The sequence below is a fragment of the Sitophilus oryzae genome, unplaced genomic scaffold, assembly GCF_002938485.1.
Source record: "Sitophilus oryzae breed Bouriz unplaced genomic scaffold, Soryzae_2.0 scaffold_1614_pilon_pilon, whole genome shotgun sequence".
NCBI lineage: Eukaryota > Metazoa > Arthropoda > Insecta > Coleoptera > Curculionidae > Sitophilus > Sitophilus oryzae.
This window is the reverse complement of record NW_022146297.1, coordinates 255,191-281,696: the sequence shown is the minus strand read 5'-3', so window position 1 is coordinate 281,696 and position 26,506 is coordinate 255,191. Positions and strand designations below refer to the sequence as shown.

Sequence of the window (26,506 nt, the reverse complement as noted above, 5' to 3'; positions counted from 1 at the left end):
ATTCTCGAGATTAACCGGGTAATGTCGACATTAACCGGACATCGGACCTTAACCGTAACATATACACTTACTGGCGCGAAAAACGGGCACCTTCAAATTTTGATGCATTTTAAAGGTTAATATACATGGTGGTCCGAACTGTATTCCGAAAACTTCGATAGCATATTCAAAAATAAGTAAAAAAGTTAATATAATATATATATAACTGGTATAAATGTATGTCCAAAAATGCTTAAATTCAGAGATACAGGGTGTAGAAGTTTCATTTTTAATTCGATTTTTTCCAAATAATTTTTGAAGTAACGTCAATATTTGGATGAAAATTGGTGTCTAGAGAATTTGTTGGCAGAAATTTGATTTTGATGTCATAATGACTCCTACTTGTAGAGGGCGCCACCTACATATTTTTAACTGGTTTGAAGAGTAATAACTTCTCGTCCGTACCTGCATAAAACAACTGAATGAAAAATTTGCATTTACGATATTTTTTACGTAAAAGTCTCTTGGTAAAAATCGCTACGAATAATGGTTTTCGAGATATATGGAATCGAAATTATCAATACCTGTCATCATTGACATAAATTAAATATGTTGTATTTAGTCAACAGTTGTAAAAAGACTGGAATAATAAATTTGAAATGTTATTGTGACAAAAGTCGTTAGTAGAAACTGTTTTGTCATCATTTTTTTGAAGAAAAATGTTTGATTAATTTAAAAAAAAAGTTCCCAAATTTATTATTTCAGTCAAATAACTATCTACTCAGCGTGTTTATTTTTTGTCAATAATGATATGTATTGACTATTTCCATTCTAAATACCTTAAGAACGGTTTCTCGTAGAGGTTATTAACAAGTAAACGAAAGGAAGAAGTAATAAAATGTATATTTTTTTCGCTCAATAGTTTTATACAGGTCCGGACGAAAAGTTATTACTCTTCAAAAGAGTTAAACCACTTGTAGATGGCGCCCCCTACAAATTAAAAATGAAAGTTTCCATCTGTCAATTATACGATGAAAAACAAAATGCTGATATTTTGGTGAAGGTTTGAAACACCCTGTGGAATATGTTAATAAAGCAAGGAATTTCAAAATAATTTTATCATCTAGGTACATCTCTTCTCGATAGTTTGTTTTTGGTTCATCTCAATAGCTTTATTTTTATTAAAGATGTTCGCTTTTGAAGAAGACAACAACGACTTACAGAATTTTTAGAATTAATGCATGCCTTTGTTTTTGGTCCCCGTCAACACACCTATGAAATAGTTTACTGTTTTCCTAATGTCACTGTCATTGAAAAGTCATATTATTACTGTTTGTTGAGATTTAAGCTTCATTCAGAACATCGCAATTAGTGGAATAAATTAATGGTTTCAATTATTACACTTTATACTTTTTAGTTTATGATCATTCATAATATTTAAAAACATAATTAAAATTAATAGAATATCCTAGCAACAGCTTGTGTTAGACAGTGGTATCCATGTTGTATCCATAGAGCCTAATATTTAGCTTATAAAACAACCAACTTTTGATTTCTAACCACAATTTCTCTTGACGGAAGATAATCAAAGGCCAAAATGACATTTCTCGCAAATTTTGAAGCTTAAAGCTTGATTTTCATGCATCCGTTGTCCGACGATACGTTGATACGATATTAATTTCATTGGTTGTATTTAAAGGCTTTTCTTTAAGCTTGATTTTTTTAAGCGATACGTTGATACGATATTAATTTTATTGGTAGAATTTAAAGACTTTGATTGGTTATAAAATAACGCAGTTTTTAAATTAATTGCATTTTCATACCTCCGTTTATCGGATATACGTTGGTGTCGTTTTATATTTTCGTGTCCATAACGATTTTGCTATTTTACTTATATTTTTATTAATGTTAGATTAAATTTGTCAAAAAAGTGTCAAAACGTCCGTTATCCGTATCTTTGAATAAGAAGACTAAGGAAGAGCATAATGCTATCCATGTATCCATGCATGGTGGGCGGAAAAAGCACTCTAGGGTGGGGATCCTTGACAGTTCTGTTTGACGATTCATTTGACACATTTGAATTTGATTTGAAATTTTGTGGATTTGTCAGTTTTTACGGAACTTATTTTATGTTATTTATTATTTATTCTACTACTGATAGTTGTATAAAGGTAGTAAATCTAGATGGAAATTGTGGCAGAACTTAAATTAACAGTGACACTATCGCGATTTATCGAAAAAGACTCTAAAATAGTTGGTTGTGTAGCGTGCAGTAGATCTCGGCAAAAATCGAATGAAATAATGGAACAACTTTTCGCTAGTAAGTGACTATATAATATACATACGTGTAGTAAACCGATCATTTATGAAATTCACTTAAATTAATTAATTATATATTTTTCTTGCATTTTTTTGCAAGTTTTTTACGTGTAACAATTTGAGTTTACCCCACGTTTACCCTACATCATAGTTTTATATTTTTTAAATAAAATTAGAACGGCACTGATAAACCGGAATTTAAGTCGGCCATATTTGAGGCCCATGGCGGTGGACCTAAGATTTTTGATATGCTTCTTCTTAGTCTTCTTATTCAAAGATCCGTATGAACGGGTCCGTCGACGGGCTGAAGTAAAATATTTACGAATGAAAAGTGGCACGAAAACGCTATGACCAATCAGAACACCGTCGAACCATCGTATCAACGTATAACGGATGCATGAAAATCAAGCTTAATTAGTGGAAAAGTTAAAAGTTTGATAACTTTTTCTACTAATTGAAAATGTCTACCACTAATTTTGACGTTCTCAATGCTTACATTGAAATTAAAGGAACAAACTTCTACGCTAATTGAAACTACTAATTTATTTTTATTCCACTAATTTCGAGGTTCTGAATGAAGCTTTACTCAAGCCGAGATGGTTTTAAGTTCGGAACTTCTATCCTATCCACTATTGTTGCATTAATTAAACATAGTAGAGATTAATTTCTGAACTTAAAACAGTCTCTGCTTGAAAAACTGCCCAACAGACAATAATACTATCATTTATCAATAACAGTAACATTACACAAATCATAAACACTATAGTCTGTCCAACGAGAAGATCCTTGACAGTGATAGTCTGTCATTTTAATTTCAAAGTAGTTTATTTTATTTTACAAAGAAATAAGTTGGTACATCTGGAACGCATAGCAGGAAATTAATATATGTATTTAAAATTTGACTGACAAGTAACTTCAAAATATTGTAAAAAAAACTGTATAAAACTGAAAAAATGTAATCGAGTTATTTTATTTAATAAAAAACGGTATGTGTTAATACAAAACAAACAAAAAGAAGACACCACATACCAAAAAATATAAAAAAGAACTATTTCTTACTTTCAAGCTTGATGAAACTTCCCGCATTTATGATTATATTTATCGATATAACTAATGTACAAATACAAATTTGTAATATTCTGCAGGAATAAATAAAACAACATAAATAAAACAAACTATTTTATTAATAATAAAACTTACCAAATTTTATACTTCACATTAATTAACTTTAATCTTAATTTTTTAAACCAGTACCTTTTGACATTATTTTTCTGCAGTACTAAAATCCATTATTTACCTATCGTGTGATGTCGATATTTTACAGCTACTCCAGTTTTTAGTATGGTCCTTCTACCATATTCGAGATGCACTTATCTACGACGAGATGGTATACGAACTTTATTGATAGTAACATTATTGGTATATCTGTATAAGACTTTCTGCCTGGGCAGCGAGTATTAACCATAAACTGTGGTCTGGGTTCTACAGTTAATTTTCACTCGATTTTTCCTCCACTTGACTTCAAAAGACACAAAACACGTAATAACACGAATCAAAATGCATCATCTTCCAAAACGCAGGGTATTTGTCAAAAGTTGTCACAAAATTATAACCTATAATTTGGCAAGACTTTGACAAACGTCAAAAATCTAAAGGCGAGTTCATACGCATCGGCGTCCGTTTGTCGTTTATCGTTCCGTCAAACCAATAAAATTGAAATACGATCTGTCATTTTTGAAATAAACCAATAAAACTGGTTAAAAACAAGTGACGACGCATGACGAATTTATATTTAAACCCATCCATAGTTAACTTAAAAATTATTAGAAACTTTTTTTAGTAAAATAAATAGATTGGTATGGGACGTCATCTGCTTTTCTTCTGTCATCGTCTGTCGAAATTTTACCTGAGAAAAAAAACAGAGTATATTTCATAGATCTGTTGACTGGGACCAAAAGCAAAGACATGGTTTTAATGTAGAAATTAGTAAAAAATGTTAGTGTCTTCTGCAAAAGCGAATATCTCCAAAAAAATAAAGTTATTGAGATAAACCAAATAACAAACTATCAAGAAAATATGCATCTAGATGATAAAGTGATTTTTGAATTCCTTGCTTTGTTAACATATTCCTCAGGATGCTTCAAACTTACACCAAAATATGAACATATTATTTTCCCTCATGTAATTGACAGATGAGAACTTTCATTTTTAATTTAGAAAGAGATACTAAAAAGTCAAATAATTTAGCTACAAATTGCTTAAACAACCATCAAAATCGATTCACTAGAACACAATATATAAAACTTTAAAATACATCAAAATTGTAAGGTGCCCGTTTTTCGTACCGGTGAGTGTATTAATAATTAAAAAAATATACTGGCCTTCTAGTCTGTCTAATAATTTAAAATTTAAATTATGAAAATATGTGTATCAATATTTACTTATTTACTATTTCAGAAATATTAATACAACAACATAATAATTGAAACACTACTATAGAAAGTTACAAAGAAAACATTTAATACTCAGATGCAAAAAAAACATATAAAATATAAAGTGTTATATTTTTGTTATTTTTAGCCCTATTTTCATGAATTTTTTAGCAAACTATATATGTATGATTATATCAACTTTTATTCTTAAACTAAGTTTTTTTTTAACTTTAGTATTTGGCATATTATACAGAGTTAATCGGTTTTTTTTTACTCTAAAACACCCTGTGCAATAATTTCGTGTGTAAATTTTCCTAAAATATAATTTTTCGGTCAGAACCATGACTCCTGAGCATTTTGATTTTTGCTTAATGTCAATACATGCTTTGGTTAATTTTTTAAGCCCCGTTCTCAGAACGACATCGTGTCGCTGGCGACACAGTTTGACGTTTCAAACAACCAACGGGAGCTGTACTAAATTTAAAATTGACAGCTGTTCTTTCTTTTGATGTGTCTCTCACTCGCGCTGTTCTGAGAACGGGGATTAAGAACGAAATGAACTGATGGCGGTATTTTACAATTTTTTCAATTATTTATCATTACTTTTTGATGTAATTTTTTAATATGACGAGATGGTTTTGGTGACTACTGTCGTAACGTCATATTACGCTGCATTGGATACTCTATACTAAATTAAAAAAGCGTTAAAGATTAACGATACAGTCCTGTTTTTAATAAACATTAATAACGATAACAGAACTAACGATATTAAAGAATACATCTGTAATACCCAAGTATACAAACAGAAAAAAAAATGTAAAAAATACCCCAATACTTTGTGTTGTCTCCCTTGACTGCTATAACTGCCTTATGCTTTCCCATTCTTCTTTAAGAATCAAGCGAAGTTCATTTAATGAAGCTGGCAACGCTTCGCGACCTCTAACCCTCCTACCAAACATTTAGCAAACAGCGTATATGATGGGCAGTTAATAATAATAGCTCCCGTTAGTAGCTCGGGAGTAGCAAGGTACACAGCTTGCCATACTAGAGCCGTTCGGTATACAAGGAAGGTAATGTGGCTAGCACTACGTTACAACCGCCTATTATTACCTCAGGATTGTGAATCCCAAGTAGGTACTCATTCAAGGCTGAGTCGACCTAGGTACCCAAACTATTTTTATTTTAATAAAAATAGTCCGCTGATGAAATGCCGGGTGTAGGATTCGAACCCACAACCTTGATTGGTAGACGAGAGCTTGTACCTCTACGCCACCAGGCACCATCATAATGGGCCATTCATAATAATATATAGTTCACAATAATCACCAAAGCCGGCTTGTCATATTAAAAAATAACTTTAAAAAGAAATGATAATTGAAAAAATTGTAAATTGTTGGTGGCAAGTTCATTTCGCTCTTAAAAATTAACCAAAGCATGTATTGATATGATCCAAAAAATAAAATGCTTAGGAGACATGATTCTGACCGTAAATTTATATTATAAGAAAATTTACACACGAAATTATTGCACAGGGCGTTTTAGAGTTAGGATAAAAAAATCCCTTTGATTAACCCTCAAATACTAAAGTTTATAAAAAGCTGAGTTTACGAATTAAAGTTGATATAATTATATACAGCTTGCTAAAAAAATCATGAAAATAGAGCTAAAAATAACAATGTAATACTTTAAATTTGACCAAAAATTTCTTCGTTGCGTTTTTTTTGCATCTGAATGTATAATAATTATGTTTCTAAATTCTAAATTTTAAATTACATATATTACATTTACAGGTTTATGTAACAATCCAAGAATCGAGAAACTCCTAGCAGAGAATAGCAAGGAAGTGGCAACTAAACCGACAGAATCCATCGCAAGAAATCGTTGTGACGATTGTAACACCGTCATGGATATTGTAGTAGACAAATTCAATGGTTTAAATGAAAATGAATTCTTAAATTATTTATTAGAGGTTTGTATAAATATATCCCGATTTCAGATTCTGTGTTGATTGTGTCAAGAAAAGATAGTAATTAGCAGTAATTTAAAATACAGTTTAATAGATTATTTGATTTTATTGATTTAAGATAACACATTGTTTTTTACATTCCAATTATGAATCATTTTCGCAAATATCGCATTTTTTGCAAAATCATCATAGATTTAAATTTCTTATACTGAGCGAGTTTCAGTGGTCCTGTTCCAATGGAATCATTTGTATAGAAAATTAGAATTTTTATTTTTTTAGGTTAGGAAACATAATTGAATTATTATTTATAATATAATAATAATAGCTCCCGTATATAGCGTTTAACGCCTTGAGAGTAGCAAGGTACAGCTTGCTATACTAGAGCCGTTCGGTATACAAGGAAGGTAATGTGGCTAGCACTACGCTTCAACCGCCTATTATTACCTCAGGATTGTGAATCATAACAATACATTTTACATTTCTTCTATATGGTATTGCCAGATTTTGCATCAAAATTTCAAACCGCACAAGTAGGCGTTTGCATCTAGAGTTGGAGCTTTATTTTTCAGTATTAGTTACTCATTTTACTACAGCTGTAATAGATTATATTTAGCTTAAATATATTATTTTCACTTCAGTAGTATACATGAAAATTTTTAAAATAGCTTATATTTTTCTACACACATTTTCCTACAAACGTAAAAAAAACGGCAACACTGTATGTCGCTTTTGATTTTCTCTCTGTCTGTCAACTGGTCATTTATATAATTCTGTCAGACGCATTAAAATCCAGACCACATCGTTTGGATGACCAGCAGGGTATACAGATTGTTAACTGGACGGTTTAGAATGAATTAGAATTTAGAATGAGTGGGAGGGGGGTTAATCACTTCGACCTTACAGATCCATTGTGTCCCCCTTTCTTGAATCATAACTCATCATACAGTCCCAGGGCTTTGACAAAAGCCAGTATCTGGGACGGTTTTATAGAGGGTAGTTCTCCATCTCCAATATCAGTCGTACCAAAATTCATGGCACGAATGGTTGTCGTCTCGGCGCACTCAGTGATGAGGTGTACTGGTGTTTCACCATCTTCCCCACAGAATCTGCATTCGCCGTTTCTTCTTAGTTTCAATCTACTGAGGTGTTCATTGAGGAGACAGTGTCCTGTTAAAAACCCCGTGACAATCCGAAGATTGTTCTTACTCAGACCCAGGAAGATCTGTGATTTTTCTTGATCATAAGCCCTCAGAAACTTCTTCGAGTGTCCTAGACCATTGCAAGATTTCCATTCCAGGTTGCGGATGGAATCTTCCAAGTTCTTGAGTTCCGCCTTGAGTTGGTTACCACTTGGAAAGCAGAACGGTTCTGGTCCAGTTAGTGGAGTGTTCGTAACTGGACGGTTACTTATTGGGGAACAGAATGGGAACACTGCCTGCATTCCAAATTAGTACTAAACTAAGCTGCCGACTCGTAGCGTCGCGTCATCTCTTGACGAGCGGGCCGAGGTTGCCATATTTTAACCATAAAGCTCTTGCCGCGAGTAATAAACAAATTAACAACCTGTATAGGGACTTTTAATTCAAATGTAGATTTATTTTTGTCATTTCTTTGTGTCCGACAAAATCATATGTTTTCTCCCTACATGGGATTGTAGGACATAGACTAGTTTGCATAAATAATAAAATTATTATGAAGTGTTTAAAGCAAACTCTAAAAAGTTTAAAACCTTTTGTTATGATACACTGTTGTAAAAAGAATTTGAAGTTGAATTCAAATATCCCAAAAATATACAGAATGGTGGAAATTACATATTTTATAAAAAAAATTAAAATGTATATTTTTATTTTCACAGATGTGCGGTAAATTGAGCAGTTATTCAGATTCCTGCAGCAACATTATTGTTAAATATTTCGCCGATATTTACGCATTCCTTAGATCAAGACTTAACGCCAATGATGTCTGTTTACTCTCTGGAGAATGTTACGTCAATTTCCATAAGCATGATGTAGAAATTACACCTATGTCAAAGATAGGTTATGTAAAACCTGAGTAAGTATATTTTTAAATATTTTTGAGTAATAAATAAGGCATTTTTAAAATAATATTACATTGGTATAGAAATCAGAAAAGTTAGCTTCAACAAAAATTTATTTTAGTAAAATTTACTTATTTTTTAGCTGTATTGTAACTTAAATCTTTTTATTCAGTAACTATCTGCGTTTCCTGATATTTTGTGTACCAAAAAGTGTACAACAGAATACGATTTTTTCATTATCGACTTATTGAAAAAAAGGTTATGCGGAATTTCTTTATAATTCAAACCCTCTCTTCAAAAACCCTTTACAGTATATGGGGTTAGGTGAGAAAATATTGAAAAAAAAATTGAACAAAAAAGTTGTTCAGAATTTGACTTTATGCAAGTATATTTTTTATATTTTCTTCAGATTTTCTAAATATCTTTATTTCTTACTCTAGAATCACATAAAACGTAGTGAATCTAACAAGAATAGTTTTTATTGCAATATATTTTTTTACAAATACCTTAGTAAGTTTCTTTTGTTCTTTCAGAAACAAGGACGATTTACCTTGTGAATTATGTGAACAACTCGTTAAACACCTTCGAGATATTCTAATTGCCAACACTACCGAAACGGAATTCAAGGAAGTATTGCAGGGTCTCTGTAAACAAACTCATGGTTTCAAAGATCAGTGTCTCAGCATTGTCAATGAGTATTACGGACTGATTTACAACTATCTGGTAGATTCATTAAATGCAACAGAAACTTGCAATCTGATTGGAATTTGTCCTTCAAGCCAGAAAGTAAGGTTTAATTAATTTTAAAAAAATGTTTTTGGTAATCTAAATTAATACTAACTGATATCAAATGGTACTCGTACAAAGAGTATTTACATAAAATTCTATATAAATGGAATTTTTTATTATCAAATTATAGAAAAAAGTTTATGTAGAATCAGTAAAACATCAGGTTCCATAACAAAAAATCATTTTGACGTATTGTGTGTGACAGCAGTCAAATTTCAAAAAATGCCAAATATATAAAAAGTGGGGTTAGATGATGATATATCACAACGACTAAAGAATACAAGGACATGTAACGGCCATATACGGGCTGCAGCAAAATTTGTGACCTTTAGACGCCATTTTTTTGGACATAACGGATGAATCATAAGCTGTTCATCAGCGATAATTTAGCGATTTTTAATAGTTGGTTGTGTGTAGTGAACTTTGTATAAGCTTTATTACATTGGTAATTTTTTCATCTTTCAAGTGTAAAAGGCGCAATGATAAGAAAGATCCAGGAGTTACGTTTTATAGGGAAATAAACAGTCCACTACACCTTTTTAGCGTTTTTTTTATTGAATTCGATAATTATTTTTCTAATATATGTACTTGATATGTGCTATACGTCGATATACTAGTTTTGTACCTTTTGTTTACATTTTAATACGTTTTTTTCGTAATTAATTAGTATGATACCACAGGGCACACCAGAGGCGTAGTGAAAATATTTACCAAAAATATAAATATCGCTTCAATCGGCTATGTTAAGAAAAATATGTGCCACGGCACTGTTTGGAAGAATGGTCACAGTTTGGTTTCGGTTGCTATTTGTCCTTGTATTCTTTAGTCATTGATATATCACAAGGTTTGAAATGCAAGATAAAATTTAGTCATAATTTAATTTTGCCCTTGTACTATCTTTCGAAAATATCCAAAGACAGTTTCATAAAACAAAGCAAATCTAACTTTAACTACTTCTTACTTTCTTACTCTAGTGGTTATGAGTACATCCTTATCTTTAATATACGTATTTAAAAGTGTACACTATGATAATTAAAAATTTACCAAGTAAGTGAGGAGGTATAACTAACTGCATAATTTGTGGCATCGTGTAGTTCAACAAAAGATATAAAAAATATACATTTTATTGTCACTCACTGAATTTTCAGTTTAAAATGTGTATTTTTTAAGATTCAACTTTCTATACAGTTGTATTAAGTTGTAATAATCTAATATTAATTTTAGAAACCACATATCATTGCCCCTCTACTGTTCGATGATCAAGCAGCAACAGCTATAAAACTGAAGGCACAGTCTGACCATGTATATATTCCTGAGAAGGATGTTGTTATAAAGGTATTTTTTATATTATTTGATACTATATAATTATATTATTGGTATTGAAGCATATTAGGAGATTTTAGAACGCGCTTTATAGAAAATTTTTATATATCCTATTATTTATGACAAATTTTGGACTACATATTGACAATAATCAGTATACTCTTTCTACATATCTGTTTGCAATAATAAAAATATTTTAATGTGATCATTTTTCCCAATATGGTGTAACACAATTCTTTAAAACAATTCAAATTCGTATATTAATATACAAAAAAATAAGTAGTTTGTACATCCTTCAATGATATGTCATCGTTATTTTTCTAATGTTCATTTAAAGGTGGGTTTATCCGGTGTCCCGCCACTTCAATCATGTTCAAGTATGATCTGTCATTTTTATTATTAAACCAATAAAATTGCATAAAAACGAGGGACAACGCATTACGAATGCATGTAAACCCACGTTAAGATGTGTCAGTTTAGTTCGTCTGTCATCAATTCATATTGCATACCAAATTTCATGTAAAGTTTGTCTAGAGTATGCAGTAATTTCCGAAATATTATAATCTATAATCTATTTCATCCTGTTTTCACTTGAAATAGAGAGTACGACAATATATTTGACATTAGCTCAAACGAGAGTTGTATAAACTATATGATGGAAAAATTATATCATGCATATTTTTAGGTAATTAAACCCACTCAAGAATTAACCATTGGAACACCTGAGCAGATGCAATTACCCATTGATTTACTCACTCCAGGCCGAAATGTATACAGCGAACAACTTTGCATGTTCTGCCAGTATTTCCTTCATTTTGTTCAGCAAGCTATAAGTAGTCCATCAGCTGAGGTAGGCATATTTTCTTATTAATTTAATTGTAGTTTATAGGTACTGAACTTTTAAGAATTTAAAGCCATATAATTCTTGTTTAATCCGAAAAAAACCTCGCCACAGTAACCTTTCAAATGAAAGTCAATAATTTATGTTGGACCGACACACAGTGTTGCGGCCCATAGACAAAAATACGAAAATCCAAATTAAAATTCGAATTTAGTAGCAGATTGTTTATTTGTAGCAGATTGCATTTATATAAGTTTTATTTTGCTATGTTTGCTGTTAGTTAAGGTAAGTGTATTAAAAATAGATAACGGAAAACGTATGAGTTCGTCACCCTAAATTTACAAAAAATGTAAACCTATCGTAGCTCACAAAGTATAAAATAAAAGTATCAAACTTTAATTAAGCTTTAACAAAAAACGTAAAAAACTGTATCGAACAGATTTTGTATATAAGTAGCCTTATATTTGGACATTATAAATCTGTGATCCGTTGCTGCTACTAACATGCACTTTTTGAGTTTTTTTTCTTTTTTTAAGCATAATTTTAAAACATTTTTTTAACGCAATACGAAGTATCTAGAAAACGAAGCAAGTTAGGACAAACGATTGTATGAAATATTTTTCATAGTATTCTCGTGAAAACGCCCTTAAAATCTGTGTACTCAGTTTTGAATCCCCCTGTATTTTTTTAGTTTTATGTTAGTTTTATTTATGTTATTATTATTTTTGTAAATCTTAAGTTTTATTTAAAATTTATTCATTGCGATATTATAAAAAATGTTTGTTTATTTATATTTTGTGTCAAAATGAATAATTAAAAAGACTGATGCAAAAGCTCTAGGATTTTTGTCCAAAATGACCATTTTCGCAACACTGTGCGACACCTATATGTCAGTTATTCAGAAATGACATTAAAATTTAATGGGGAACAACATATTTTCATAACTCTATTGTTTTTGTTTCCAGGCTGACATCAAGAGAGTCATTGACGGTGCCTGCTCCAAATTGCCCAAATCCGTTAACGAAACATGTTACGAATTCGTCAACACCTACGAACCTGCCATGGTCGCCATTTTGGCGCAAGAGATTGACCCTTCGCAGGTGTGCCCAATGCTCAGAGCTTGCCCATCGGACAAAGTTAAAGACGTCGACGTGTTCATGAACGCCAAATCGTCTGACAAATGTCCCTTCTGCCTGGCCATAGTTACTGAAATTGAATCGTTAGCCAAAGGCAAAACCAGCAAGGTAAGAATAATTATATGCAGTAAAATTTGGTACTGTTTTTTGGTACCTTTAACTTAATTTTATCAATTTGTCGCTTGTTACGCACCGATTTTGGTAGGGGAAACATAACTGAGGCTATTTCAGTTATATTTTCTTAAAGGTATATAATTATAATTTTAGAAGATGCTCATAAAAATTTAAGCACTAGTTGATTAAAACAAGTATACCATTAATATTGTAAATTATAATTTATCCTCTCATAGTATATGCCTATTTTTTGATTATGTAATGTGCACTTTGTTTACTCACTTGTTTTGTCAAGCTGCTCCTGTCCGTTTTTGCTTTTAATCAAATCAGTGTGAAGCTATAAAATGTTGTTTCGGGAGAGTTGAATATCCGGGAAAGTTGAGTTATTGAATGTTATTGCATCCAACAACCATGTAATTACGCCCTCCTTTATGTTTTAACAATGTTAGTAACATTTGAAATTGTAACAACTTACAATCTTTCCGAGACCGTGCTACAAAAAGTTACGTTTCAGGCCGTGTGGGGTAACTCTGATACCCCACCGAAATATTTCAAAAATTATTAACATTTTGTCACTAAGGTAAATTATTAATAATTATTTGTAAAGTTTTATAATAAAACGTCAATAATTTAAATAGTTTGTATTTGTTTAATATAAAAAACATTTAATTTTAAAACTAAACTGTTACTAATTTTCTACACATTATTTTGGTAGTCAGGGCATTACAACGTTTTACATGCTTTGCGGTAAATATTAAAAATGTTTTTTTTTGCATGTAAAACATAATATTTTTGTTTTTCTGTTACATGATCTGGCGCGAAAGCCGCATCTTTGGTTTGAATGTCTTTAGCAGCATTTATGCTTTGAATAAGAAGACTAAGGAAGGAGCATAATGCTATCCATGTATTCATGCATGGTGGGCGGAAAAAGCTCTCTAGGGTGGGGATCCTTGACAGTTCTGTTTGACGATTCATTTGACACATTTGAATTTGATTTGAAATTTTGTGGATTTGTCAGTCTTTACGGAGCTTATTTTATGTTATTTATTATTTATTCTACTACTAATAGTTGTATAAAGGTAGTAAATCTAGATGGAAATTGTGGCAGAACTTAAATTAACAGTGACATTATCGCGATTTATCGAAAAAAACTCTAAAATAGTTGGTTGTGTAGCGTGCGGTAGATCTCGGCAAAAATTGAGTGAAATAATGGAACAACTTTTCGCTAGTAAGTGACTGTATAATATACATACATGTAGTAAACCGATCATTTATGAAATTCACTTAAATTAACGAAATTATATATTTTCTTGCATTTTAGCTTTTATTTTACTACTTGTCAAAGATCAGATGTCAAAGAATTTTGATACGTTAATTTGACTTACCTGCTTCAGTAGCGTATCGGATGTTTGTGTTAATAAATACTTATTATAACTTATCTATTTTTATTAGAATTATATATTTTTATAACAATTTTAATAACTAGAGTAAACGCCACGAATGTTTGGCAGTGATTCATCGCTTGATGAAGTTTGAATCGATACGCGCGCTATCATTTTTACATTAACAACGTAAATTTTTACCGCAGACGTAGGTTTTTAAAGACCTGGTCTAATCATCTGCCTGCGCTCCTCCTACTTATTCTAAAATGTTAGCGCGATTGACAAAGACGATACTATATCGCGTTTCTTTGATTGATTCGTTTTTGTGCGTCAGTCCATTGGTGTGCTTGCAGTGCGACAAATGGGGCATTCCATTTTATATTTATAACCAAATATATGTTTTGACAAGACTTTGACAGTTACAACAAGAAATTACAACAGATTATATATTGATTATTATATGACTTGAAAGACCACGGCACTGGAATTAAGTTTTATGTGACCTTGAACAGATTAGTTCACATGGTAGCGACCGATGAATCACTCCCAAACATTCGTGGCGTTTACTATACCAACATTTATTCACAACGTAAAATAAAATAACAAATTATTGAGTCTACCCCACGTCTACCCTACATCATAGTTTTGTATTTTTTAAATAAAATTAGAACGGCACTGATAAACCGGAATTTAAGTCGGCCATATTTGAGGCCCATCGCGGTGTACCTAAGATTTTTGATATGCTCCTTCCTTAGTCTTCTTATTCAAAGCATTTATGGGAACTGTGGCATTGCTTTCGACAAGAAATAAATCTATTGCTGTTTTTACAGTTTTGTGAAAATTGTTACTATTTTATTTCCTTCTTAGAACGTTTAGAAGTACAAGTCCTTGTGCTCGAGGATTATTCTTCGTGCGTAAAATTCAAAGCAAATTCGTCAGGAATCTTTTTTTTTGTTAGCCCGTCATCAATATATTTCTATTGCGCCATTTTCCCAATAAATACACACACTAAATTACTACAGCACAGTAAATACCAACACTAAACTAGATAAAGAACTTGTTTACGTCTCCATACAAAGTCACCAACACGAAAAAACATGAATTGTGCGTGTAGGATTTCGAATCACTGCAGGCCGTGCGGGGTAACGGCGGTACCCTAGACAGTAAATTTCAGTTTTTCGCGGAAAATAAAAAAAAATATTTGGATATTTTTGTTAAAAAAGGGTTTTGTAGTATATTTTCTAGGATTACCTGAAATAAAGTGAGACATAAATATATATATATATATATATATATATATATATATATATATATATATATATATATATATATATATATATATATATATATATATATATATATATATATATATATATATATATATATATATATAATTGTGAAAGTTATTAAAGAAAAAACGCATCTGTGGTACCTAAAATGCCCCGCACGGTCCCAGAAAGGTTAAAGCGAAGCCCAGTTTGTGTTCTTTTTCACTTAATTTGTACTACCCGAAACAGCGTTGCATCGCACAAACTTCGTACCTGAGTGTTTTATGGTTTCAATAACTGCACTATTAAAAACTAAAATAGTTAAATATTATGACAAAGCCACGATTGTAATATCATTTCAATATGATCAACATAGGAACTGCGTGAAATACAGAGCTAAAACTTCTGATTTCTGCCGTATAGAGCGCTGCGGTCGGAATTTTCAAAATCAACTGAAATGCACCAAGCCTATAACCGTTTCTGAAATATTGACATTTAAATAAATATTTTTTTTGACCTGCTGCAGAATTCAAACAGTACAACATAGTAGTACGAGAGCTAGCAACGTCGGAAAAACACGTATTTTAAGACGTCTGGCTCTTTGATATATCTTTTACTATGCTCTCTAGAACAGCATGCGGCCCGTCTTGCTGCCGGTAAACGTTGCGTTCCCTACTGCGCATTGAAAGAAGATCCTATATTTTTATTAGCCCTTTAAATTCTAGTATTGAATATAAATCGAACATGTCTCCATAGCGCAGTGCGTATAGTTTCCGACCACAAACCGATGATTCAGAGTTCGAATCCGGGTCAGGGCAAAGACTTTTTTATTTTATTTTTGTTTATATTCTGATAGTAAAATATTAAATATTTGTTTTTTTTAATTACCAGAATTATTTAATACTTTACTATCAGAATATAAAATAAAATAAAAAATTCTTTGCCCTGACCCGGATTCGAACCCTGAATCATCGGTTCGTGGTCGGAAACTCTACGCACTGCGCTATGGAGACATGTTCGATTTATATTCAACACTGGAATTTATAGGACTAAATTAATAAAAAATATAGGATCTTCTTCCGATGCGCAGTAGTGAACGCAACGGGTATCGGCAGCCAGACGGGCCGCATGCTGTTCCAGAGAGCATAGTAAAAGATATATCAAAGAGCCAGACGTCTTAAAATACGTTCTCGAAAACGTTGCTAGCTCTTAGACTATAGAGCATCCTTCCTATCTTAGTTTTTTGTAAGCTATCAAATGACACTTACTTTATAGTTAACCAAGAGTTAAAAATTCCATTTAACCTCAGATTAAATTTAATAACAATATCCCATATTGTTTTTCCAATTTAATGTCAGAATAATAATAAACCAAATGTAGAGATAAAAATTATTTATATTATACACCATTTTAGGTGTGCACGTGTAGGAAAAAGATGTATTATTAGATTAGGAAAATTAACAATTTTATTTATTATTGTTAAATCAAATTTGAAGTTGTATTTTAATCGAAGATATGTTCTATGAGAGAATAGTCTTAAAGGTATTATATTATTATGTATTTTTTATATAAAATACATTTCTATACACATTACTACAGTATACAAAGTTATAAAAGACCAAAGCACCAATAAAATGACGTGCAAAAAACTAGCTGAAAAACGTAATCCCTATTTTTTTTGTTCTTTAATATTTTTGTAACTACATCCAAACAACTATAAAATGTCATATATTTGCATATATTACACTTTGTTTTTTCTATGTAACTATTTCAGGCTGAAATTAAAGCTGCATTGGACAAGGCCTGCAACCATTTACCTGGTAACCTTAAAGGCGAGTGCACAGATTTTATCGACACGTACACCGACGAACTGGTTGAGATGATCATAGCTGACTTTAAACCCGCCGAAGTCTGTGAATATTTGAAATTCTGCAACGACACCACACCTGCTTCGGATTATAAATCGCCCGAAGTTGTCGTTTATGGAGGAGATACAGGTAAGAACAACATTTAACACCAAAAAATCATCATTTTCAGCTTATTCAACCATTACCAATTATGGTATAGTCTCCCTTTGTAATTGCGTCCATTGTTGTCTATTGTTGGCTATGCTGACCCAAGTCAAAAACGGTAAACTAATAGTATTGCTCATCCTCATAAGACCTACGTTCGCCTCTTCCCGCGCTTCAGCTGACAGTTGTGACGTCATTGTAGTCCTTGTCATGACAGTGTGTATTATTGGTTACCTATAGTAAACTAATAAAAATAGCAGCTGAGAAATTTTGAGTTAATTATTTTGTCGATTTTAAATGTGAAAAAGGTGTTTTTAAGGTTTTTAGAGCTATAGAGTTTATAAATACGTTCATTTTGTGTTGTGGATTGTGACTAAGTGCCTACGATATTGTTTATTAATTATTTTAAAGCAAAATATGTAAGTACTCTAAAAAGAATGCCTGCAAAAGGTGATACTGGGGACTGCTGTTCTTAAAAATGCATTATGCGAATATTTAATACGATTTATATAGTTAATTTTCTATACTGCATACATATAAGGGGTTTAAATAAATAAACTAAATAATGAATGTTTTGCATACCAATAATACACACACTGTCACGACAAGGATTACAATGACGTCACAAAGCGAAGAGTTTTTGCATGCATCTGGCAGACACTTTCGGCTGAATGAGCAGTCCTATTAGGTTAACAACTGTTCTTGGGCCCAAGTTATTCCTGCTAATTTCCTAATATCATGGTCCCATCTCAGTTTTGGTTTTCTTCTAGATCTCTTAACTCCTTTGTTGTAATTTTTGTGGTCCATCTGTTGTCCGTCCTTCTTGCCTGGTTTCCTGCCCATATTGCCACTTGAGGGATTTGATTCTGCTGATGACATCTATTACCTGTTTTTTTTTGTCGTATCCGCTCTGTTCTTTTACGGTCTTTTTTGTTCATTCCCAGCATATTTCGTTCCATTGAGCGTTGAGCGACCTGCAGTTTCCTTATAATATTCATTTTAAGTGTCCAGGTTTTGCATGCATAGGTTATGACTGGTAGTACACATTGGTCGAATGTTTTCTTCTTGTGTGGCGTATTAGATTTGAATAAGATTGAGTTTCTTCCATAAGTACTCTATGCTAACTTAGCTTTAAAAATGTCTCTCTATTGTGAGGTCGGGTATGGTTTGTGGAAAATAATCATAAACAAAGATGATCCTCGATGATGCGGTAATGTTTCTCCTTTTGTCTCCTTATGAGTACTTAAGCTTTAATCAGAACCTCAAAATTAGTGGACTAAACTAGTGGTTTCAATTGGCGTAGAAGTTTTTTCCTGTAATTTCAATTAATCAAGCACATAAGCTTCTTTCAGAACATCGCAATTAGTGGTTTCAATTAGCGTAGAAGTTTGTTCCTTTAATATCAATGTAAGCATTCAGAACGTCAAAATTAGTGGTAGACAATTTCAATTAGTAGAAAAAGTTATCAAACTTTTAACTTTTCCACTAATTATACTTCAATATTTGCGAGAAATGTTATTAAGGCCTTTGATTATCTTCCGTCAAGAGAAATTGTGGTTAGAAATCAAAAGTTGATTGATTTATAAGCTAAATATTAGGCTTTCTCTATGGATACAACTGACTAGCGCAAGATTTTGCTAGGATATTCTATTAATTTTAATTGTGTTTTTAAACATTGTGAATGATCGTAAACTAAAAAGTATAAAGTGTAATTGAAACCACTAATTTATTCCACTAATTGCGAGGTTCTGAATGAAGCTTTAGAACGTCAAAATTAGTGGTAGTCATTGTCAATTAGTATCATTGTCGTAGTTGTTAGCAAACCTTTTAACTTATTCCACCATTATCATACCTATCTAACCCTAAACTCTTAAGCGTCATTCAGGACTTCAAAATTAGTGCAATAAATTAGTGAATTCAACTATGCTTTATACCCTTGTTTATATATTCTTAAAGTTGGTCAACCTCTCGACAAAATGTGCTGCCTCTGGTGAACAAATCGTAAAGCTTTAAAAGAATGAAGCATGTGATTAGGGGCGGAGTCAAAAATATCGATTATTTGCGGTATTTCCCTCAGAGTAATGTAATAATATAGCTCGGATTTTTGCGAACTATAATAGGGCTCAGCTGTTAAGAAATTTAAACAAAACTATTATTTCATTGTTGATTTTCGATTATTTTTGCTGTTATTTTAAGGATTCTAAACCGTATTTAACAAAGAAATAACAATTTTCAATATGTTAGTACATTAATGCTAATTACTGGTAATTATTAATATTTAAAAAAGTTACATACACTTACTTTATTTTTCCATTTGACCCAGGGCTATAAAATTTTATTTCATTCTTCAATCATTTTATTCTAAATTGAGGTTTTACGAATTTAAGATAATTTTTTTTTGAAAACAAAACGTTTATACAATTTTTTTCTTAATTAAAAATAAAACTTGGCACTTGTTTCAATAATATTATTTGACATTTAAATAAATATTATGTACTTAATACACCATTTAAATCTTTATTTAACATGGTCAGAGTCAAGTTTGCTTTAACTTTGTACCATATGAAAAAAAAACGGCGTCCAGTTGGCAGGGAAACGACGATCGACGACATTTCCCACATAAATTTACATATAAAATGACAGCAATCTTCATTTCATAGCCATCGCTGACGCCGTTTATTTTCGATCAAGAATTATAAAAACTGAAAATATCATTATGTTTTAACTCACAAAGCCCGTTAAACCATAAAACTTTCTAGTATATTGTTTTATTAGGAGTAAAAATGACACTTTTCGTGGCGAGACTGTAGGTTTGACATACAGCCGAAGCACAAAAGTCATTTTTACTCCGAATAGAACATGCTATTTTTTTTCAAACGCCACAAATAATGTTTTAAACAATTTCAAACGTTCCAAATAATATAAAATATTTAAAACTCATACCTTGTACGTAATTATCATGATACAAAAAAAAAAGGTATGATATTGCCAGGTTGGTCACCACGTCACAGGTGATAAACGGCAATATTGGTCGGCAAGCTCCACGCGCCAATTTCAAATTTTCAAACAGATGACACATAATAAATGTGTATAATGTGTCATAACTTTTCAAATGTCCAGCTCGATGATTTTACATAACTTTAGGGGTTATTTAATTCTTCCCTATTTTAGGTCTTTTTTTATTAGTGGCAATTGAACAATACGGATATTTTGTTGTATGGCATATGACGTCACAGGCGATATGCGCAAACTGAACGAAATTGGAGACGCTATCGACCATACCTTGTTTTCAAGTTTTCTTTGTACCATGAGTAATTATATATCGAGAAACTATGGTTACGGCTCGTTGAATTTGAGACTTATGTCATTTTAATAATATATTTTCATACTTTTATGCTTAGGCGTAAAGTGCTTTACTTTTATGCCTAGGCGTTAAAATGACTTTTTTATATTGTCAATCACGTCGCAAAAATTAATACTTTTGTGACGTTTGAAAAAAAAATAATATTTTGAAACTAACTGGTATATTTTTCTGCCACAACAAAGTTATTATACAGTGATAAATGATAAGATCATATTGAAATACGCTACTGGGTAAAAAAAATTGGCTAAATTTTATCAATAATACTCCATTTCAAAAGTTATTTTCCAAAATAATTAATATTTTTTAATAATTGATTGCAATTAATATTATTTGACTAGTTTAATTTGATTAATTAATAAGACTAGATTAATTTCATTTAAAATAAATTTGATCAGATTTTTTTCGTATATTCAACTACCAGAAAAGTAGAAGGAAGATTATAATGTATCTATCACAATATTTAAAAGAACTACTACAATAATTATTAGAAGAAAAACAAAAAGAAAAAAATACCCAAATACCTTCACCTTCTACTCAACTACAAAATAAATGAATATAATCTCTTACAAGAACACTACACAAACTACTTCTTGTATTCTACACTAAACAAATTATCAAACTTATTAATTAATCAAACATAAAGAAAAATTAACCAAATTACCCCTTCACCTACTACTTAACTTCAAAATAAAATATAAAAACACTACTAAATTTCTTCTGGTAGTCTACACTAAACATTATAATCAAACTTAATAAATTAATCTAATTTTACATTACAACTACAAAGAAACAAGAAAATATTTTAAAACTACAAGAAATAAAACTTCGATACGTGCGACCAGTATAATAGATCAAGCGGACAAAGAATATAAAATACTTTAAAATGTGCATTCAGAAAGAAAAAATATCTCGAAAATTATCTAAACAAACATTTTTTTTTCTTATCAGTGAAAAACATCGACCTCGTCGGCCTTGCGGAATTTGTCGGGTATTTACAATGGTCGAATTGTATAATTACCAGCTTTTATAGCATATCTAATAGACAAAAAGTATCTGGTCGATTAGTAACCAATTGGCACAGTCCGAAAATTATCGATTTTTATTTTCTCTAGTAAAAGACTGTGAAATACGCCCCGCCATCTGGTGCTTTACATCCATAAACGTCTTAGGTTGAGCTACTTTAAAAATTCATATACCAGGTTTATACTTAAGAGTTTACGATCATTCACAGAATTAAAAAAATATAATTAGAATTAATAGAATATCCTACCAACAGCCTGCCTATCTTACCTAGTCAATAATTGTATCCATAGAGTAAGCCTAAAGGTGAGTTTATATGCATCCGTAATGGTCATCCGTGGATCCGTCACTCCCCATCATATTGAAGTATGAACTGTATTTTTTTAAATAAACCACTAAAATTGCATCAAATCAACGACGGACGGAAAAGTTAAAAGTTTTTAAATTTTTCTGATTGAAAATCACTACTATTAATTTTGATACTTTGAATGCTTACATTGAAAGCAAGCATTACCTATTTTTTTCTCTAATTTAGAGGTTCTGAATTAAGCTTTATATACTAGAAAATAGGTACTTTTTAGTGTAGTGACACAACAATTCACTATTGATCAGTACTGTATTTAACTTTATATTGTTTGTTTTTCACAGAAACAAATGCTATTTTTGATGACACATTTAATGGAAAGCCTATCGAACATCTTGGCGATGAAACATGCGTTTTATGCGAATTTATCATGAAGGAACTGGAAAACGAATTGAAAGATAAGAAAACTGACGTTAGTAACCTATATTTGTTTTTAGTAATAAGAATTAACATTATTTTATATTGTTCTCTTTAGGACGAAATCAAATCTGTTGTGCATAGCATCTGCAAAGTGCTGCCTCAGTCAATCAGGTCCCAGTGTGATAATTTCGTGGACCAGTATGCCGATGCCATCATTATTTTATTAGAAGAATCTCTGGAACCAAGTCAAATTTGTGCCATGATGAAACTTTGTACCAAACCAAATGATTCAATAAAATTAATAAGAGGTAGGTGATTATTTCCTTAAATAAAAATATTTGGTAATTATTGGGAAAAGTGGAAATCGTCCGATTTTCACCAAAATTGGTATACACCCTATTTTGAGGTCGTAGATTACGAATCTGAACTTATTTCCTGGCGGTCTCGTACCGTTTTTCAGAAAAACGGAAAATTATGTCAACAATGAATTTTTCTTAATTTCCGCTGTATAAAGTAGTAATATCACTATATTTTCATTATATTATAGTTTATCTAAAAGCTGTTCTTGATTGTGGATAGAAAAATACCCAAAATTTTACTGAAAAACACTTTTCTTAATAAAATAAACAAAGAAAATTTCCACCAAAACTGACAAGTTTGACACTTGACCGTTCATATATCCTTCTTTTTCTCTCTTATGCAACGAGAGAGACAAATATAATCTAGACCTGATCTAGAAATCTGAAAATTTGCAACGTTGCCATGTCTTGTATTTTTTCGGGGGATTAGGGAGTTTAAGTAAAATACGTTTTATTTAATATACTTTTTAATAAAATAAGTATATATTTAATTAAACTACAATAATAATCCAACATTCAATGTAGGTTTTGTCCAACTTCGTCAACAACCTTCTTCTAAGAAGTTTATCAATATATAATATTCAAGCTTACATTAATTTTAACATTATAATAGGAGGTGTCTGTTAAGTAGATATCTTAATTAATTAATAGTAATTATGTCAAATAGAAAAAAGTTGCAGTCCAGCAGAGGCCACGTGGAGACGGGACAAATCTCTGCTAGGAAAGGGATGAGAGTGGGATCATTTTGCTCGCCATTTTCTAGGATATATGAGAGTAGTTGTGGATAGAATAATAAATTGAGTTTGGTTCAGGTCAAGTTGGTTTGGGTTTTGGTACAGTTTTTTTTGTTTTTTTTTGTCTACTCTCACAATAAAATAGAGGCACAGTAATCCACCTAAGCGTTTTGCTTCATATTGGCAGAGGGGGGATAGACATTTGAGATATATTTAAAAATTCATGGTACATCTCCTGATGTTTGGGTGTTCGAAATTTCCTTCGAAATAAATGTTCCGCCAAATAACAGGGAAAATGATCTTTGCCCGGCCATTTAGGAACATTTCCGCGCAGATCCCTCCGTGCTCTCTCAATATTTTGCGTGTGTGCTCCAGTGTCTGGATCGACAAAATTTTGGGAGTGGTTTACCGTCAGATGTTGGAAACCTTCATCTGCCAAGCAGTTGTACGATTTCCAACAATCCGATATTATTGTAGTACCCGGTAGTACCCATTCTTGAATAACCACCAGCAGATGCTCCTTCGACCGTTCTTCAACGGGTACCAAAAAGAGCTTTTTTGATTCCCGTTCGATTCCTCCGAAAATTCATTTACCGTCGATTACTCTACCTCTATTATATTTTCGTTTGCTCATCTTACATTCGTCGATCTCTACAATAACCCCTGGGCCCCCCACCTTTTGGGAGTTATCAACCAGACAAATTAAGCAAACTTTCCTGCAGAAATTTGTCCAGTTGACAACAGTATCGGACGCCAATTGCAGCTCGACCATTATCCACTCCTGCCCGTGATTATGGGCTAACCAGTAAAACACGAACTTACAAATTGTCTGAATGTCCAAATGCGCCTTCTCAAAAAAAGTTCCCCTCTTTGCCCCAATTTTAAACGTACATTTAGTCCCCCCTTTTTTAGACAAATACACTGTATTAGTGCAACGAAATCTAAATTTATCGCGTGCGTAAAATTTGCAGGGTACATGGCATCTCGGACAATGTTCGATAGAAAATACCCCATGAGAAAAATAAAAAATTATTTAGTTTACCCTCATCACATTGACTATATTATACATACCTCCGACGTCCAAAGTGCATCCATTGCAGGGCTCCATTGCTAAATACTTACTTGTCTTCAGTCGCAGAAAAAAGCTCTAACTGCACCTCGTGCACATTAATCAATAAAAATCAGTTGGAAAAATCGTTAGAATCTAACGGTTTTTGCCTTGGAATGTAGGGGAAAATATTTCCCTTTCCATGAATCTGGTAATCCCAGAGGGGGCGAAAAAAACGCGCTAAATTTAGGTTTAGCATTGGCAACGTCGCTTTAAATGTCAGAAACGCATAACCCAACATTTTCAGATTGTTTACAAATTTATTTTAGCAAATTTTCCTCTATTATGCATAGAATTGGTTAAAAAAGAAAATAGCAAAACCCTGATTGTTTATTGAATACCTAACAAAATATGTGCGAAAAAACCTTAAAAATACGAATTCAATGTTGACATAATTTTCCGTTTTTCTGAAAAACGGTAAGAGACCGCCAGGAATCAAGTTCAGATTCGTAATCTATGATCTCAAAATAGGGTGTATACCAATTTTGGTAAAAATCGGACGATTTCCACTTTTCCCAATAATTACCAAATATGTATTTACCTAAATCTTTGAATAAGAAGACTAAGGAAGGAGCATATCAAAAATCTTAGGTACACCGCGATGCTACACAACCAACTATTTTAGAGTATTTTTCGATAAATCGCGATAGTGTCACTGTTAATTTAAGTTCTGCCACAATTTCCATCTAGATTTACTACCTTTATACAACTATCAGTAGTAGAATAAATAATAAATAACATAAAATAAGCTCCGTAAAGACTGACAAATCCACAAAATTTCAAATCAAATTCAAATGTGTCAAATGAATCGTCAAACAGAACTGTCAAGGATCCCCACCCTAGAGAGCTTTTATGGTGCTTTTTCCGCCCACCATGCATGAATACATGGATAGCATTATGCTCCTTCCTTAGTCTTCTTATTCAAAGGTCTGCAAAGAGATAGCAGAAATATTAAAGTTTTTGAAAAAAACTACAATCAATTATTTCTAATGGATTTCGAGATATCGATTTTTGAATTCAGAGTTCTAATAGCGCGACCACTGTCGAACACCAACTCACTTCCACTTATTTTAACGAAATATATCCCCTTCCGCGTCTCTCAGTGTGCACAGATTATCGGTTTATTTCATACATTTGGCAACGTTTTTACTGTTCTCTCTTTGTTCAGTACATTATAAACGCATTGTACCGTAACCACCGTAATAACAAGGCCGGACAGCTTATTAGTGACGTCATCAACTGGAGGCCTAAACTTTGATTGCATTTGATACACTTTATACGTATATAATGGATATACATTTTAATTGCACCGAATTTTTAATAAATAATAATTAAACATGAAATTTAAAAAACATCAGATTGATATCCCATCTCACATTATCCATCGTCATTGTATTTATTTATGCTGTAAGTGTGTCTAAGTTTCTTTTATTTCCTTTTCCAAGTCTATCGTTTTTTTACAACCGTAGTTTTTCAGACGTGTATTTCTAATAGAATTTATGACAATTTTTACAATAACTTAGCATTATAAATAGTACATTGCGGAACTTTTAATAATGGTGTTTGTTAAAATATTTTTTTATTGTAAATTTTGAGAA

The 26,506-nt window shown here is 31.7% G+C and overlaps 1 protein-coding gene across 1 annotated transcript in view; it reads left to right on the top strand.

The window, feature by feature from the left end:
- The window catches only part of LOC115880105, a 63,132-nt gene that overhangs the window by 11,340 nt on the left and 25,286 nt on the right, over positions 1–26,506 (top strand). Inside the window, exons 5-13 of the mRNA XM_030897230.1 lie at positions 6,521–6,699; positions 8,552–8,748; positions 9,268–9,520; positions 10,748–10,858; positions 11,532–11,696; positions 12,653–12,931; positions 17,362–17,584; positions 22,632–22,759; positions 22,823–23,015. Coding sequence (XP_030753090.1) covers positions 6,521–6,699; positions 8,552–8,748; positions 9,268–9,520; positions 10,748–10,858; positions 11,532–11,696; positions 12,653–12,931; positions 17,362–17,584; positions 22,632–22,759; positions 22,823–23,015 — 1,728 coding nt within the window. The remainder of the gene's footprint in view (positions 1–6,520; positions 6,700–8,551; positions 8,749–9,267; positions 9,521–10,747; positions 10,859–11,531; positions 11,697–12,652; positions 12,932–17,361; positions 17,585–22,631; positions 22,760–22,822; positions 23,016–26,506) is intronic.